Source organism: Zalophus californianus, chromosome 13 (assembly GCF_009762305.2).
Source record: "Zalophus californianus isolate mZalCal1 chromosome 13, mZalCal1.pri.v2, whole genome shotgun sequence".
Taxonomy (NCBI): Eukaryota; Metazoa; Chordata; class Mammalia; order Carnivora; family Otariidae; genus Zalophus; species Zalophus californianus.
In genome coordinates, this window is record NC_045607.1 from 4,084,470 (window position 1) to 4,102,422 (window position 17,953).

Consider the following 17,953-nt stretch of genomic DNA (forward strand, 5'->3'; position numbering starts at 1 on the left):
GGCACACAGAAATTACTTGATGAGGCTGGGCTTCATGCTCTTGACCACATGGAATGGCCGCCAGCTCAGTGGCCAGGCCCCTTGGGCTCTCCTGTGCTCCCACACCAGGCGCCCTGCTCCCTGCCGATCAGAAGGCTTCAGGATGGCTTTGGCCAAAATCAGTGAGGTTGCTTGTTTCCCTCTGGCTCGTGTGGTGGAAGCGGGATCTCCAGCCCTTGGAGGAGGTTGGGGTCTGTCAAGGCCCTGGCTGGGCTAGGTTCCTGAGGGGTGTTAGTGTGTGTGGTATTTGTCTGGCATTGGAAGGCACGCGTGTGTGGGGGTGGGGGTGGGAGGGCTGATCAAGAAATCCAACCAGACCTGTAACCACCGGACTTGGGTGTGTCTCCTGGCCCAGCACTTTGCCCGTAGGGAGCGGGGGGGGGGGGGGGTTGGGGGCGTGAGCTGTAGCAGGTGTTGGAGCAGCGGGGTCCTTCCACAGTTACCACCGGTACTTAACATATGTTGGGCCCTTGGGATCTTGGGATCTTAGGTCCCTGATCCCATGTAACATCCCTGCTAGAGAAGAGACAGGCAGTAAACCAGGCATCATTGTTTTGTTGCGAGTAGAACAAGTCGATGTGAGTTCTACTGGTGGCGATTTCAGGGACCGCCTTTTGAGTAGGGGACTTGATCTTTGAGCTAGGATCTGAATGACAAGGGGTGGGCAGGTGACAGTTGGGGACCCAGGTGTTCCAGGCAGAGGGAAAAGCAAGCAGGAAGCCTAAGGCAGGAGTGAGGGCCATGGCTGTGGGCATAGCACCCAGAGGTGGGAGATGAAGCCAGAAGGACGGCCTTCGGCTGCCTCCCCTAGGACGCTGTGGGCTGGGTGAGGAGTGTGGAGTTTCCTTCAAGAGCAGCAGAAGCTGCTGGAATGCTAAGGGGCTGCTCAGTGGAGAGCATGGTTGGGAGGGTACCAAGGAGAGGGCAAGCTCTCCAGAGACATGGCGGCGCTCAGAAAGGAGGGGACGGGTAGAGGTCTTTTGGAAGCGATGTTGACAGGCTTGTCTGTGGATTCACGGCGAGAGAGGAGGGAAATAGTAATGAAGGTCTTTGCTTCAGCAGCAGGGTTGATGGTGGGTGTCACATATGAGATGGGGGAAACTGAGGGAGAAACAAGTTTGGGGGGGATAATCAAGTGTTGTGTCTTGGCCAGGTTGGTTAGAGAGGAATGCCAGACACTGGAGTGGGGACGTGAGGCGGGCAGTGGAGGAGTGAGCCCGAAGTGAGTCTGAAGTCCCGGGGAGGGCTCTGGGTCGGACTCTTGGGTCTTGGACTCTTCAGACCAGAAGTGAGATGTAGAAACTGGAGGATGTGCCTGGCTTCATGCAGGCACCACTGGGCTCGGGTATGTTGGAGAAGGTAATCTACCTCGAAGGGTGCCCATGCCAGAACGCCATCTGACGAGTGTGACGGGGGTTCTCACACCGGTGGTAGGTTTAAATAAAGGTACAGCAGGAGGAGGACAAATAGCAATTTTAATTTAAAATAGACCAGTATATAATTTGTGGGGAGAAGGTAAGAACGCAAAGAATTATTGAGGTAAGAAGCGCCCAGTAGCTTGGCTGAAAAGTTCCGCAGCCTGTGTCTCATCCGCCCACCCACTCACCCTCCTAGAAGGCTCTTTCCTTTTGGCGGGGTTGGCCTTCCCAAGGTCCGTCTGGGTGGAGAAGCCCATCTTGGCCTGCCTGATTGACAGGCCCCTGGCGTGGAGGAGGTGGGGGCAGGCCCTGAGCCCCGAGCACGGGCTCTCGCCATTCATTGTCAGGGGTCCCCGAGAGAGAGTGTATTGGCCTGGCGAGGCATCAGGCATCCCCAAAGCACAGTTAAACTCATGTTTGGAATATAAAATGAGGGCTTTCTGTAGGAAATACACAGGTTGTTCTTCACACTCAATGGGCAGAGCCTTGGAATCGACCCTTTGCCTGGAGTCTAACAGCTGCCTGGTGATTTGGATTCATCTTCCCAGGTGAGGGCTGGAGAACCGAGGGTGGGTGGGCTCCTGCAGGAAGGGGAGTCCCTAGCTAGAGGGTCAGTGGGGCTAAGGTAAGTAAGTATTGGCTAACCGAAAAGGGGGGAGGGACTCTTACCAAAAAAAAAAATCCATCGAAGACCTGAATCTGAGGTCCTTGCCAAAGCAGAACCCGCATAAAAGTGGGGGAGCGTCTAACGTGAGCTGGGGCAAGAAAAGTGAGTCCTCTGAGGATTTTCTACTGTGCCAAGAAGGCTTCAGGGGTGGGTGTAGTTGCCCATTCGCAGGGTCCCCTGGCGCACCGCATGCTCCTCCTGGTGGGCTCGGAATGCTCTCTGGCGATCAGCCTCGGTGGGGAAGGTATCGAGATGGGGATGCACCTATGGAAGGGGGAGAGCAGGTCAGTGGGCATGCGGTTCCTGGTTCCTTCCCCATGTTCCCCTTCTCTCCTGGACCGCCCCCCACTTCCATCTCTGAGCAGTAACACAAATCACCGTAAGAGGGAGGGAAGCGAAGAGTGAGTGCGGGGAGCGTCCTAGCACCGAGGGGTGACAACAAGCTGTGGGCGTGGGCGGAAGGCAGCGAGGGCAAGGCTGCTCGGCTCCAGATGCCACCCTTTCAGAGGAAACTTGAGACAATGAGTGTCTCTTCGGTTAAAATGTGAGGCAATCAGTATTTCAGTCTGCCCTTCCTTCTCAAGACATGGTGGTGGGCGAAAACCCCTCCTGTCTCGTGGGTCTGTTCTGTCACCTCCAAGAGCAAGAAAATCTCCCTAAAATGGCATTTCTCCTATACCATAACCTATGGGAGGCCCAGGGTGGAAAGGTTTTGTACTTGCTTGTTCGTTAGTTCATTCGTCTGTTCTTTCGTTCCTTCGTTCATTCATTCATTCATTCGTTCGTTCATTCATACATTCATACGTTCATTCACTCATGCATTCATGCAACGCATATTTATTGAGTAAAACTCTGTGCCAGGCACTGGGGATACGGCAGGAAACAAGAGGGATTTTCTGTCCGCTCAGGGAGCTTTCAATCTAGAGGACTGAAAGCAGACATCAACAATAATTACGCAGCTGTTTCACTAGAACTGATAGAGTGGGGGGTGTGCAGTGAGCACCAATAGCATAAGCTCAGCCCTCACGGGAGTCGGGGGTGGCCCTCTGGGGAGGCCCTCTGGGGAGGAGACGTGAGGGGGAGGCTGAAAGGGTGAGCAGGGCCTTCCCAGGCTAAGGGGGGCAGCATGCATGCCAGAGCTCAGTTCATGAGGGGACGAGGTGGCCGCGGCGGTGGCGGGGGGCAGGGGTTCCCTCTGGGTTGGCAGGAGCAGCTGAGGGCTCTGCTATGTCTTCAGGATGGCAAAGCAGGACCCATTCTTGTCCAGAGTCCAGGCCAGGGCCACCCTCTGGGTGGGGGTAGCCAAGCCCCAGTGTTGCAGGCAGCGTTTCGGTGTTGAAAGAGGGGAAGGGAAGCATGGGAGGCAGCCACGATAGTAAAAGGCAGTAGAAGACAAGGAGGAACTCGTAAAGAGTCTCTGTGCTTCGGGGGGGGGGGCATACTCTGGCCCCATCTGGGAACACAGAGGCCTGGGACCTCCCCACTCCCAGGGAAAATCATGACCCTTCACAATAGCTGGTGGCCCAACTGGTTTCCTGATGGTAGAGAGAACTGGGTAATGTCTCCACTGAGACCAGGTGCAGAACTGATGTGACCTCCTGGCCCCCCGAAGCCTGCATCTGTGGGACACTGCGGGGCCCCCCCAATGCAAGGTCTGGGCCACCACTTAGGGTCCGCCAGACCCTTATTGTGGGCTGTCTGGCCTCAGGTCCTGGGAGCATGTGCTCACCATCAGGATACTGAGCGCCCAATGGAACCCAAGCTGACTGTGGTCATCATTTTACAGATGAGGAAAATGAGGCCCAGAGCAAAGTCCGTCCAAGGTTGGTTACACAGGGAATCCATGTCAGAAAAACTCTGTTTTAGCCCCCACCCCTGGGCACTAAATTGTGGATTCTTTCTAGAAAATTCTGCTGCAGCCACAGCTCACACTATGTCTGGGTGACCCCCCCCCAACCACCACAACTCGCTCATGAGGTGGAAGGGGCTGGGGGTTGCAGAAGCTTATTAGGAACTCATAAAAGTCAGATGGTGGTGGGTTGATTTAGGTGTTTCTGCAGGACATAAACCACATTCTTCATTTTGGGCAGGTAGACCCCTGGAGACTCTGCAGAAAGCCATGGACTCTGTTCTCTGGGGGGAAAAAATACCCCAAGTCCTAACACACAAAATGGTGTGGGTCGCCACTTAAGATTTGTGGACCCTTTGCAAGGTCCCCGTGGACTGTCTGTGTGTAGCAGCACTTCCAGGGTCCATAGCAGCCCCAGCCTCAGGTTTTTAATTTCTTGGATGTACCTCAGAATCATCCGGGGTTCTTGCAGCCCAGGCAGGGCCGGAGCCCAATCCCAAAGCTCCTGAGTCCTCTTAGGGCAGGACCCTTGCCATAGTCACCTAATGCCTACCTGGACGCAGGGCTCAACACCTGTGTTGAACTCCTTTTGGTCAATCAAACCATAATTTTGTTCTCAGCTGCATCTCCAGTTTCAGAAGAGTTCCCAAGTAGCCGCACAGAAGTTATTGGGAAGAGAGAAGACCCTACACTTTGTGCAGGAATAAAATAGCCGACAAACAAAAGGCTTCCAAGGTGCACCCTTGTGTCCCTTCTGGCAAGGGATGGCTTGGTTTTTACACTGTGATATGATTTTCCTGACACCCATGCTTCCCAGAAGGCAGCTAGAGATGCTCAGGAGGGCTGGCACTTTGGATCCCCAGAGACCTCGTGGGCACCCTGGCTGATTCCGGTGCCCAGCCAGCTGGGACTCCTACGTGTCCTGGGTCTCCTGTAGCATTCAGAATGTCAAGGTTCCCTGGTGGCCGGGCTCCTACCAGGGAAGCATAGCTCTGCAGCCCACATCTCTTCTATTTCCACGCATCCCCCCTGGCCCTTGTGGGCTGATCACCCAAAAGATATGGTGATCCCTAAAAGATATGTCCACATCCTAACCACTGGAACCTGTGGATGTGACCTTATTTGTACAAAGGGTCTTTCCAGATGTAATTAATTCAAGGGTCTCAAGATGAGAACATCCTGAATTATTCAAGAAGGCTCTGATTCCAGTGACAAGGATGCTTGAGACAGAAGACATGGACACAGAGGAGAGGGCCACGTGAAGCCATAGTGATGTGGCCACAGTTCAGGAACGCCAGGAACCACCCAGAAGAGGCAAGGAAACATTCTTCCCTAGGTCCTCTGGTGGGAGTGCAGCCCTGCTGAAATCTTGATTTTGGATTTCTGGCCTCCAGAACTTCCAGAGAATAAATTTCTATTGTTTAAACCACCAAGTTTGTGATAATTTGTTATGGTAGCCTCAGGAAATGAAAAGAACCTCCAAGCCATTCCCTGGGCAATTCAGTATGCAGGAATGGCACATGGTGCTGATGGCATTCAGTGGGTGGTGTTGATTTGGTGTTGATGGTGGGTAGTGTTGATGGTGGGTAGTATTGATGGTGGTGTTGATGGTGGGTAGTATTGATGGTGGTGTTGATGGTGGGTGGTGTTGATGGTGGGTGGTGTTGATGGTGGGTGGTATTGGTGGCAGGTGGTGTTGATGATGGGTGGTGTTGATGGTGGGTGGTATTGATTTGGTGTTGATGGTGGGTGGTATTGGTGGGTGTTAGGTGGTATTGATTTGGTGTTGGTGGCAGGAGGCTCAGCACTCACTCTTATCTCCTGAGGAGGTGGCAGAGGATCCAGCCCTAAGGAGCTGCTCAGCTTAGAGGAAATCAGGTGACAATCAGCACACAGACAAAAGAACCCTGGAAGAAATTTTCTTTTTTGCAGTCCCCTTTTACTTAGAAACTTCAGTGGGAAAGAAATATTTGTTCATCCATTCATCTAAAAAATGCACACTAAGCACCTACTGTGCGCCAGGGATGACTTGTACCTTTTGTACTTCAGCATTCAGTTCCATTTTCCCTTTGGTTTTCTAAACGGGCATTCTGAGCATAGGAGGCTCACCCCAGTGACTGACCGCACACATTGTCACCCACTATATTCTCAGCTGCACTGGGGGACGGTGGGAGAGGCAGAAGGCATGCTGCATGTAGTCTCTGATGTCGATGAAATTCCATTCCAGCTGGAACCTTATGGGGTGAAGTCATCTAAGACAGGGGAGCTCAAGCATACCCAGCCCTGGAGCCCTGTAAAGCAGAGCGTACACCTATCCTGTTCAGGACCCCCAGTGCCTGGCATGGGGCCATGTTTAAACAAATCTGGCTTGGTGTGTGTGTCCTAGGTGAAAACCAATGGAGATTTGTGTGACTGGGTCTGATGGGCTCTCCTAAAGCCTAACTCAAGCAAAACCTCGCCCCCGATGTGGGATGGGTCTTTAGAAAGAGAAGGGAAACTGGATCCCTTGAAATCCCCAAATTCTCCAGCAGAAGCCCAGGAGTCCATGGAGAAGGGAGGTTCGGCTCTCAGAATGCCCAGAAGCAGGGTGCCCCTCTGCAGAATCTGTCCTATTCTGCATCGCTGGACCCTTCAGCAATGCCAGGCACAGTGCATGGATTTCACACAAGCCCCAGAACATCCAGACATTGTCTCCATTTTACAGATGGGGAAAGAGAGGCCCAGAAAGGTTAAATCACTCACCCCAGTCGCACAGACTGAACCCAGAGCTGTGGGGCTGGCCCAGGTCTTCACTGAGAGATTCCACTCTCTCTTAATAAACGCTCACGAAATGAGTCAAGTGAGTCACTGCTGGGAACGTTGTGGCTCTTATCCCACAGGCACACTCTCCCCTCCTAAAATAGCAACTCAGCCAGAGATGAGGATCCTAATTACAAGTCAGTCCTCAAGCCGTGTATGGTCACGACCCCACAGACCCCTGGAGTCGAAGGATGAAGAGCTGTGGAGCAAGGAATTCCTTCGGAGATGCTTCTAAATTAAGCCATCTGCGGTCTGCCTCCGCCTGGAGCTAAAAAACTGTAACAGCTTTGGCAGGAGACAGCTTTGCTCAATGGAGCTGAGTCTCTCTAGGGTCCATGCAGGTAAATAAGAGGTGAGCGTCCCAGCCTGCCAACAGCCCCAGAAACAGGGCAGGTGGGGGCAGCTCTACCCCCATTGGCCAAGGCCCTGGACCTGTTACAATGGGCAGCATCTAAAGAGCATTGCCCAAATAGGGACCGGGCGCCCCCGCCATGCAGTACACGCAGGGACATGCCGGTGAGTAAGACAGGCGGTGGCTTGCACCTGTGGACCCTGCAAGATGGCAGGGGAGGTGGCCGCAGAAAATACTACACATGCTTAGTGGCAATTCATTAGGACTGTGGATGGGGATTTTAACTCCATCTGGGGGGCAGGAAGGCCTATCTAGAGAGGATGAGCGGGCTGGGCAGGGGACGATGAAGGCAGAATGTCCTAGATGGTGGGGACCTGCCAAAGGCCTGCAGTGCCCAAGAATTTGGGCAACTGAGAGGAAAGGAAAGCGAATCGGTGTAGCTGGGAGACAAGATGAGTCAGCGGAGCTGAGCAGCCGTCAGATCTTAAAAGAGATTAGTGTTCTCACTGTCCTAGGATCCCTAATCCCCCCTCAGATGATATTTTCCAACTCTCTGCAACCGACCTGGAATAAAAGAGTCCCCGAAACCCAGTTGGAAGAGACCTTGGACACCATGGAATCCAAATCTATGGATGAAAACCTAGGCCCCCAGGTGGGAAGCCATGCCGCGTTCTGGGCTCAGCCCCGGGCAGAGTGAGCCAGCAGCCAGCCCGCCACCTTTTCCGAGTCCACCCCTGCCGCCTGTGGCCCCACTTGGCCCCGGGGGATCTAGATTCCTGGATTCCATTTCCCACTGTGGTTGAACGCACCTGTGCACTTCCGATCCACTTTCAATGGATCAGCTTTTCGTTTGATCCATATCCTTAGTTGTACCTTCGCCTCTTCATTAATTTTGCTCATGACTTCATGATTCCTTCTTTGAGGCCACTCCGTCTGTCCCCTCTTCCTGGCATCTCGAGTCATCTGTGAGCTAATTACCCTTCACTCCTTCTTTTTCTAATATCACTGTTTATATAACATAGCATGAGCAACTCCTTTGCCCTCTACACTTTCTTTGATCTTCTCTCAGTTTCGAGTTTTGAGGATATTTATTTTTGTTCCGTTCTCTTTTCATCTAATTTCTAATCAAATTTCTGCTTGGATTCCTTCTTTGGTCTTTTAGTGATATATAAACGTGCTTTTAAATTTCCAGGCAATTGTATTAGTTACATCTGTGACTGATTTCTAATTTAATTTCTTTGGTGCTGAAGTAATTTGCATGAGTCAGACCCTTTGTATTTGCTCAGTTTTTACTTTTTTATGCTTCCTTGAAAAGCGTGATCTATTTTCAACAGAAAATCCCTCGGAATGACAGGGCGCCATTATGGAGTTGGTGCCCACGTGATCTGGGTTGGGGGGGGTAAGATGTGCCTGTTGTCCTTTCGTTTCTGTACCAGTTATTTGCGTGTCCATGATGTACGAGACTCTGTGCTAGGCACCAGGAGACTGGAAGAATTTAGAAAGCCTCTGCTACACGGACCCGGAAAATAGTGATAAATATATAATCACACAATTAATTATTCAGTTATAGGTGTGCTGAGTACTAAAACAAGTGCCAGATTTGTTTGGTTTTTTTAAGATTTTATTTTTTTTTAGTAATCTTTAAACCCAACATGGGGCTTGAACCCACAACCCCGAGATCAAGAGTCGCATGCTCCACCGACCGACTGAGCCAGCCAGGTGCCCCAGAAGTACCAGATTTGTAAGAGGTTATAAAACAGGGAATCAGACTCATACTTTGGGGCCAGAGAAGGCTTCCTAAGGGGATAACATACAGGCAGAGACTCAAAGAATAAGGCAGAGATGTGGCTGGGGGTTGGGGATAAAAGTGGTCTTTCCATCCCAACACAATCAAAAAACAGGAAGAAGAAGAAATGAACGGGCCATTCACGGAGGGGAGATCTGAAGGCCAACAAACACAGGAAACATGCTCATCCTAATGTATGTAACCAAGGAATAAAGAAAGAAAATGCCATTTGGTGCCCATCATGCTGGCGATGGTAATGGTAACGAGCCTGACATTAGAAGTGGGAACTTTCAGATACCGCTAGCAAGGGTGGTAATTGGTACAACCACTCAAGAGGGTTTGGCATTACCTGGAAAGGCTGGGCATGTGCATACCCTCTGAACCAATGAGTCCATGTTTAGCTATAGACCCCAGAGGAACTTTCAAAAACGTCCACTAAGAGATGTGTACAAGAATCCTCGTGGTAACAGGATAATAGGTATTAGAAACGACGGCATGTCCATCAGTGGGGACTGGATAAATTCATACAGTGGAACACTCTGCATCAGTTAATATGGATACCCCGGAGAGGTCCCATCCAACACTGTGGCCACGAGCCACATGTGGCTATTTACATTTGAAGTAACTAAAATTAAGTGAAATAAAAAAATTCAGTCTCCTTGTCATACTAAGCACATTCCAAGTGCTCAATGACTCCATGTGGCCGGTGGCTACAGAACTACGGAAAGTTCTGTGGGACAGCGCTGCTCCAGGTCTGTCTGAATCAACACGTAGAAATCTCAAAAACAATGTTGCAGGGGAAAGAAAGTTGAATTTACAGAATAGAACATAAGGATGATGCCATTTATATGAAAGATTTAAAACCTACAGAAGAGTCCCCTGTGTTGTTCAAGCGTGTGTCCGAATCTAGCTAAGTAATGCTGGAAGGAAAGACTGTGCGGGGAAGTCATGCACAGCCCTGCCTTGGGGAGGGTGGGGAGTGGGAACAGGGAGGGAAGCTGAGGGGGCGTCCGTCTTGTCTCTGAGGAATTATTGCCTTTTCCTCTTTTTAAGGTGAAAACAACAAGGCAGGGTTTTGGAGCTGCATTTTGGAGAAGTGACTTGGGCAAGGGATGGAGACGTGCAGTGGCTCCTCCCTCCACGCCCAACTTGGAAAGAGTTACTCTGTTTTAGGAGATTTATTCGCTGGACATCTGTGTATGATTCCATTTGACTCACGAGTCTTGTGGTCAAGCGAAGGTCCACAACCGGTGGTTTGTGACTTTGGTTTGTGCTGACCTTCCCCGGGTTAGACTTCTCCTGCTTCGCTGGGCACAGTCATCTCGGGGCCGCAGAAAACGTCCAAGACTCAAGGAGGAAAGACCTGGTGGTTTTGCCTGGTGACACCAGCCTTTGGTGGGTGGACCAGCTTGAGTCCGCACGCTGAAGAGTGAGCAGCATCTCGCCTTCTCTCTGTGCCTGTCTCCTTCCCGTCTTCTCCCTTCGCATGAGGCCTCTTTGTAGGTGGGACGTGGAGGCAGACACGGCATGGGGCTCTTTACAGCAGAAGGGCAGGCTTTCGGTAGTTCATGACACCGTCCCCAGATGCGCGTGGAGGGCGTGTGCGTGTGCCCGCGGCCGCCGGGAGGGGGCAGACCACCACTGGGCAGGTGTGCGGGCTTCCCCATGTGCCTGTTGAGTCCAGGCCCCCAACACGGTCCTATTAAAAGGGGCAGCTGGGCCAGCTGACCCTCCAGTCCCCTCTCATTAGCCACACAGTATTCCCTCAACTGGACACCAAGCCTTCCAGTGCCACGTCTGGGGGCCAAGAAGGCAAAAGGCAGGATTTGAGAAAAAAATAGCCAGATTAAAAAAAAAAAATCTGCCAAAGAGCTAAGAAAAAAAAAAAAAGGCAGTTATAGATAGTTATAGATATTTTAGTTTAGTTTGGGTTTTTTGTTTGTTTGTTAGTTTTTTAAGTGACGACCACTCAGGGGACTGGGAGAGAGGTTTTGCTTTAAAAGATTGAGGGGCTGTCTCCTCTAATGAGAGGTACTTGAAAATTATGGATCAGTCCCAGGTCAGTAATTTCTGTCAAGTTCAGGGCAGCTAGAGGTCAGAGGCCCCGGAAGAACACAAATCCGTGCAAGACATCCTTGGCAGACAGGCTGAGTCCTAAGCTCTGATGTAGAAGGTTCGTAGTTTAAGTCATTAATGAGGGGGACAGTCTCTCCTGAGACATCTGGTCCCCTATGTTGTTATTCTGTTACTGGCTCTAATTTCTCTGTGGTCCAAAAATAGACGGAACAAGGACACAGGGCCTGACCCTCCCTGCTGACACACGCTGCGTTTTCAAAGAACATCCAAGCTCAGGCTTAGAAAACAAACTTCCTGCTTCCCTGGGAAGTCTAACGTGGCACCGTGAGGAATCACCGTGTCGGGTGAGCGGGGGTGGGTGGGGGAGACGCTATCCTCCTCGGACAAGGAGGACTCAGGATGGTTAAGACACTGGCCCAAGGAGACCCAGCTACCTTATGCACAAAGCCAGACCTGGGATCCAGGTCTCGGTCCACTGACTCTTGGGCTCTTTGAGACTTACTGGGGCGGAAGGAAAGACAGTCATGCAAGCCTTTGAAAATGAGAATCAACTCGCTATTTCCAGAAGCCATACCAGTATCTCTAGATCATTTCCAAGGATTAGCTAAGGCCAGTCAGCTGTTGGGATCACAGTTGGACAATGAATCTTTTTGCTAGATGCTCATCGATAAATAACCAGGTAACACTGTGGTGGGGTGTTTGACTCAACTTTCTGAAAGCTTCTCACGTCTGCTTCAGGGAAGTGAGAGTTATAAATGGATAATCCGGGGGAGCTGAGAACACACCAGACCCTCCTTCACCATCTGAGACCATTTCATGGCAGCCAGTTATCACCCGGTTCCAGCCTCCAAAGACTGCATCCGGGCAATGAACACGCATCTGACTCAAGTGGGGTATTCTTTTTTTTTTTTTAATTTTTATTTATTTGACAGAGAGAGAGAGAGCGAGAGAGGGAACACAAGCAGGGGGAGAGGGAGAGGGAGAAGCAGGCTTCCCACAGAGCAGGGAGCCCGATGCGGGGCTCGATCCCAGGACCCTGGGACCATGACCTGAGCCGAAGGCAGACGCTTAACAACTGAGCCACCCAGGTGCCCCTCAAGTGGGGTATTCTTATTTTTCAAGTGGCCTGACCTTTTCTTAAAAGAGCTTTATTGAGATATAATTCACGTATCATAGGCTTACCAACTTAAAGTATATAAATCAGTGATTTCAGATATTCGTAGGCTTGTTCACTTTCATCACCCCAAAAAGAAACCCCATACCATCTGTAGTTACTCCTCATTTCCCTCCCCCGAGCTCCTGGCAACCCTTACTTTCTGTCTCTGTGGATTTGCCTGGACATTTCGTAGACATGGAACCATCCGAGGCATGGTCTTTTGTGACTGGCTTCTTTCCCTTCACATCATGTTTTCAAGGCTTATCCCCATGGTTGAATAATATTCTGTTGTATGGACCTACCACATTTTGTTTATCCGCTCATCAGCTGATGGACATCAGGTTGTTTCCATTTTTGGGCTATATGAAGAATGGCTGTTGGGGCACCTGGGTGGCTCAGTCATTAAGTGTCTACCTTTGGCTCAGGTCATGATCCTGGGGTGCTGGGATCGAACCCTGAGTCGGGCTCCCTGCTCGGTGGGGGACCTGCTTCTCCCTCTGCCTCTGCTGCTCCCCCTGCTTGTGCTCTCTCTCTCTGTCAAATAAATAAAATCTTAAAAAAAAAAAAAAGAGCATTCATGAACAAGTTGTCATGTGGACACCTGTTTTCCTTTCTCTTGGTGAGATGCCTGGGATTGGAATCACTGAGGCATAGGGGGAACTCTACGTTTAGTCTTTTGCGGGAACTGCCACGGGGTTTTCTAAAGTGGTCGCACCATTTTGTATTCTCATAGCAATGTAGGAGGGTTCCAATTTCTCCGCATCCTCACCAACACTTGTTACTGTCTGGTGTTTTGATCACTGCCGTCCTAGTTAGTGGAAGTGAAGTGGTGTCTCATTGAGGTTTGATTTGTGTTTCCCTGATGGCTCCTGATGTTGGGCATCCTTCATGGCCGTTTGCATATCTTCTTTGGAGGAACATCGATTCAATCCTTTGCCCATTTAAAATTTGATTATTTGTCTTTTCATTACAGAGTTGTAAGGGTAATACTTATATTTATAGATACAAGTCCCATATCAGAGATATGACTTGCAAATATTTGTTCCTATTCTGTGGGTTGTCTTTCCACTTTCTTAGTACCATTTGAAGCATCAAAGTTTTTCATTTTGATGAAACCCAGCTTACCTGTTTTCCTTTAGTGGGTTATATTTTATTTCCTCTTATACACATAGCATATTAATGCGCCACAAAAAGAAGGACTTACTTAGCAATTTGTTTACACGGCCCCTCTTAGGCAGGGATGGTGAGCATCTCACATATCAGTTCAAATAGACTGATGGTGACTGTTCTGTTATAAAATACTCTCAGGCTGAATTGAAGCTCATGTAAAAGTGTGCAGGGATCAAGTGGCAAGGTCTGCCATGGGCATGGGAAGGAGAGGGTGCCGTGTTTTTGCTCTAAGAGATGATTCTTTCGGGAAGTTGAGTCTCCTCTATTGGCGATGAATAAAGACTCAGAATCCCCAGGAGAAGACATCCATGTGCTCATCTGCCCTTAACTCTGTCTCCTTCTTCAGGTCCCCTTGGGTGATCCTCACCTGGGATGGCCGGTGTGTCCGTGAGCAAGGGGAGGACACAATGACAGAAAGGGATGGGGGGTCCAGGCCAGCACGAGGCCGGCAGAGGAAGCAGCATGCACTCCCTGGAGTCTTGTTAATACAGAGCAGACCCAGTGTGGCGGCGGGCACAGACACAGAGTGAGGACTGACCAGCGCTGCTGTTGTCACATCGGGGGTACGGGGAGGGGGAGTTATACATGCCACTTTTTTTTTTTAGTGGTTCTGCTTTTAAAAGCCATTAAATCCTTATGTAGGATGCAAAGCCGGGAGAGGAAGCTTGCAGGCGATGGCTTTAAATGAGCCAGTAAGAGAGGGGCGAGCTCCACCCAATGAAACCTAAAGTATGTGGGGCGCCTGGCTGGCTCAGTCAGTAGAACATATGGCTGTTGGTCTCGGGGTCGTGAGTTCGAGCCCCACGTTGGGTGTGGAGTTTGCTTAAATGAACTTGAAAAAAAATATAAATAAAAAAATAAAGTGTGGCCCAAAGACTGTCCCCAGCAGTAAGTCCGGCTCCCATCCTCCTTTTGCCATCACGTGCGGGCTTTGGAGTCAGCCAGTCTCAGGAGGCTCCACAGAGGCTCCATCCGGGAGGCCTGGAAGCCTTTACTCGAACTGTCCATCATCTTGGCCCTGCCTTTCGGCTTTTCTTTGAAACAGCTCAGCCCAAGAAGAATGTCACTCTGGAAGCTGTCGTGTGGGAGCCAGATGCAAGGCAGGGAGAGAAAGACCCCCTTCCTGTTCCCCATCTCCACCCCGGAGCCCCATCCAGCGCATGTGCTCACATGCACGCGCGCGCGCTCACACACACACACGCACACGCACCCCAGGATGCAAATGATAACCGCAGAGCCATCACTTGTGAAGCTTGACAGAAAATAATGAGAAACACTAAATCTTTTATAAGGTCAACACTCGCCTTAGCCGAGCAGCTGTCAAACAAGAAAAGAATTTAGCGCCGGAGCCACGAAACTTCCATCGGCTCATTAAGCCCAACAGGGCCCGGCCTGGCGTGGCAGAGGAGACGCGGGGCCTTCCGTTTTGTGTCAGTAATTTGCGGCGGAGGAGGCAAGAAGAAACACCGGCGCCAAAGGGGCCTAGGGGGTGGCTGGGGAATCGTTAGCGCGCCAGGAGCGGCCTCGGCTCCTAATTGGAAGCATTGGGCATTATCAACCGAGGATTTGCCTCCGCTCCCTGACAGCTAGTGGGCCCAAAATGATCGCCCACTTGTCAGTGTAAAAGACCATTAAAAACAAGCCATTTTGATTTAATTGGAGGCGGTGCACTGTGGGGCCAGGTGAGGAGGCTCGTCAGCCCTGCTCACCCAGGCTGACGCTTCTCTCCCCGCGTGACGGGGGGCGGTGGGGGGGGCAATGTGTGCCTTCCAGACTCTTCGCCTTTCAGAAACTGTCTGAGGAAGGAGTGAATGGGAGACGGAACGAGCCTTCACAGCGGCAGTGGAGGTTGTTTTCAATGGGGTTGTTAACAAATGTCCTGACAGGCGGGGAGGGGGGGGTGCTTTTCTTTTCAGAGCCCAGATGATGGGAGTTTGCTTGGCGTTATTCTTTGGGGAGGTGACCACCAGGTGTCCAGCTGCCAATGGGAGATGGGATATTCCGTTGGGGCGCTTAGCCTTCGCTCCCCGCTCTGAAACATCGAAGGATAGGATCTGGACAGTCATGGTAGACTGATCTTCAGTGGACAGCAGGACCCCGTCTTTTATTTTAAGCTCACGTAAGAGCCAAGGAGGGAGTTGGTGAAGGAGGCGTGTGGCCGCGGCCCTTCGAGGAATCTGTGAATGGACACCCCCTGCCTCGGGCCGGCATCTCAGTCACGCTCCCCCAGCGGAGGCCGTGGTGTGGTGCCTGGCTGACAATTCTACATCATCTCCGTCAGCAGAGGCCACTTGCTATAAATATTAACGCAGGCTCACAGTGGGCTCTCCCACCAGGGTGGGGTCCCCCAAGCATGTGTAGCTTTTGAATGCGAGTGTAGACTCCCTGATGCCAGGGACTATATGTTCTGCATGTTGATGCTTGGTATCACGAACGCCATGGGTACGTGATAAATATTAATTGGCGCTTGCAGATCTCAGAGAGGTCTAAAGATTTGTATATTAATCTCACCCCTGTCCCACAAGCAGTGACCTCATTTGCTGCCTACTGCTCATCCAACAAGACAAGGCTTGCAGGAGCACAAGGTGCTGGAGGGGCATCTTTAGGAGAGCAAGGGGGAGACACACCAGCCGATCCCCTCATAAACCTCCGCTGTTCATTTTGATGAAGGATCAGGGTGGGAGGAGACACCAGACCCCCAGTGAGCATCAAATTCCAGAGCTCCAAATTTTGCTGCTGGTTTTAGACAATGGGGATTCCTTAATTACTTTCTCTGGAAATTTACCTGACAGTGCTTTCTCAGGTAGTGCAAGGTGGTTATCCGGGCGCTCGGTTCCTCGGTTGACAGAGTCTTTGATTTTGTGCTTGGTTGCAAATTAAGTCCTTTGCTGAGCCATCCGCACAGTACCCAGCAGTGCCTTATCGCTTATTCATACCGGCTGTTGAACAACTGTGCTTCTGCCAGGGAAGTGGGGAACACACTCAAATGTTTGGCGTCCATGGCCCATTGGCTTGGGGTGCTCATGGTAAGGTTTGGTGTCTTTCCCCTTTTCCCTTACTGAAACAACGAGCAGGAAGAATTTGGGGGGTAACTCATAAGAAGAAATGGAACCTTTCTGTGGTTGACGGGGCTGACCTTGTCAAGTCAGAAATAGGAATGGAGTTAAGTGTCCTCAGCTAGACAGCAAGGACATTATGCCGTATTCCGGACACTGTTCTGGGGAAAGAGTGACAGACAGGAGACTTCAAAGGTGTTGGGGTTACTCGACTGCTAGGGGCACTCCATAGACACTAAAACAAATCTTGGCTAGATGGCTAGGTGGGTGGATGGATGGATGGATGGATAGACAAATGGATGGATGGGCAGATGGACGGACAGATGGATGGATGGACAGATGGATGGATAGGTGGACAGACAGATGGATAGAGATGAACAGACTGATGAATGGGTAGACAGAGGGGAAGTTGGATGAATTTACATTGATTTCTTATATTAAATGATTCAAGTGACACTGACCACAGTCTCACAAATATATAGAAAGGCAGTTCAAGCTGACAAATCTTTTTTTAAAAGGTTTTATTTATTTGTTTATTTATTTGAGAGAGAGAGTGCAAGCAGGGGGAGAAGAAGAGGGGGGAGGGAGAGAGGACCTGAAGCAGATTGAGCTGAGCACAAAGCGTGATGTGGGACTCAATCTCATGACCCTGAGATCATGAGCTGAGCCGAAACCAAGAGCCAGACACCTAACTGACTGAGCCACCCAGGCACCCCAAGATGACAAATGTTCTATGACTGTGGATAAAGGTAGAGGATAAAACACCAGGTGGCAGAGGTCATGGCACCTGGGCAGTCACTGCCACATAGTGCCCCACCTCTGACACTCAGAGCTCTGTACCCAGAGGAACCATCAAGAATCTAGGCATCCATACAGAGACAGTTTTTGCAGGGCTGTCACTTAAAAGGGGGGCAGGTGATTCTGTGAAAGGAGGCAGATTGGGACAGAAAGAAAATGCAGGCTTGGAAGCTACCCCAGACCCACTAGAATGGATCCTGGGGTGGGCCCTGGAATCTGCATTTTTTAGAGAGTGAGAGAGAGAGAGAGAGAGAGAGTGAGCAGAGTCAGGGGAGGGGCAGACGGAGAGAGAGAATCCCAAGCAGACTCCACACTCAGCGCAGAGCCCATCGCGAGGCCCGATCTCACAACCCTGAGATCATGACCTGAGCCGAAATCAAGAGCCAGACGCTCAACCGACTGAACCCCACCAAGGTGCCCCTGGAATCTGCATTTTAAAGCTCTCCTCCAAGTTGGAGACCTGTGCATCTGTAGGAGCAGGTGCCAGAGCCCCATCCAACACAGTTTCTGTTGCTCCATGGCCATCCCCTGGCCAGGCCCACGCCAAGCGCTTCCCATGCACGACGGCACTTGCCCTCTGGTACTGTCCCCACTTTACAGGTGCGGGTGCAGAGGCCGGCACAAGGCAGGCAGGCGAACCCACAGGCTCAGCCCTCCTGCCCGTTCCGTCTCTGCCTCATGCCTTTTCCTGCAGCAGGCCTGCGATCAGTGGCCTCTTTCCTTTTTGGCCTTGGGGCCAAATTGCAATTTAAAAGGTGCTCAGGGGTTTTATCAAGGTCTAAAGGCT

General features: G+C 51.0%; 1 protein-coding gene across 3 annotated transcripts in view; it reads right to left on the bottom strand.

Moving 5' to 3' along the window:
- Positions 1-1,497: 1,497 nt before the first annotated feature.
- The window catches only part of CFAP77 (cilia and flagella associated protein 77), a 126,098-nt gene continuing 109,642 nt past the window's right edge, over positions 1,498-17,953 (bottom strand). For all 3 annotated transcript variants that reach the window (XM_027616228.1, XM_027616229.1, XM_027616230.1), the window contains one exon: positions 1,498-2,388. In XM_027616228.1, the coding sequence (XP_027472029.1) occupies positions 2,266-2,388 (123 nt within the window). In that variant the 3' untranslated portion in view covers positions 1,498-2,265. The remainder of the gene's footprint in view (positions 2,389-17,953) is intronic.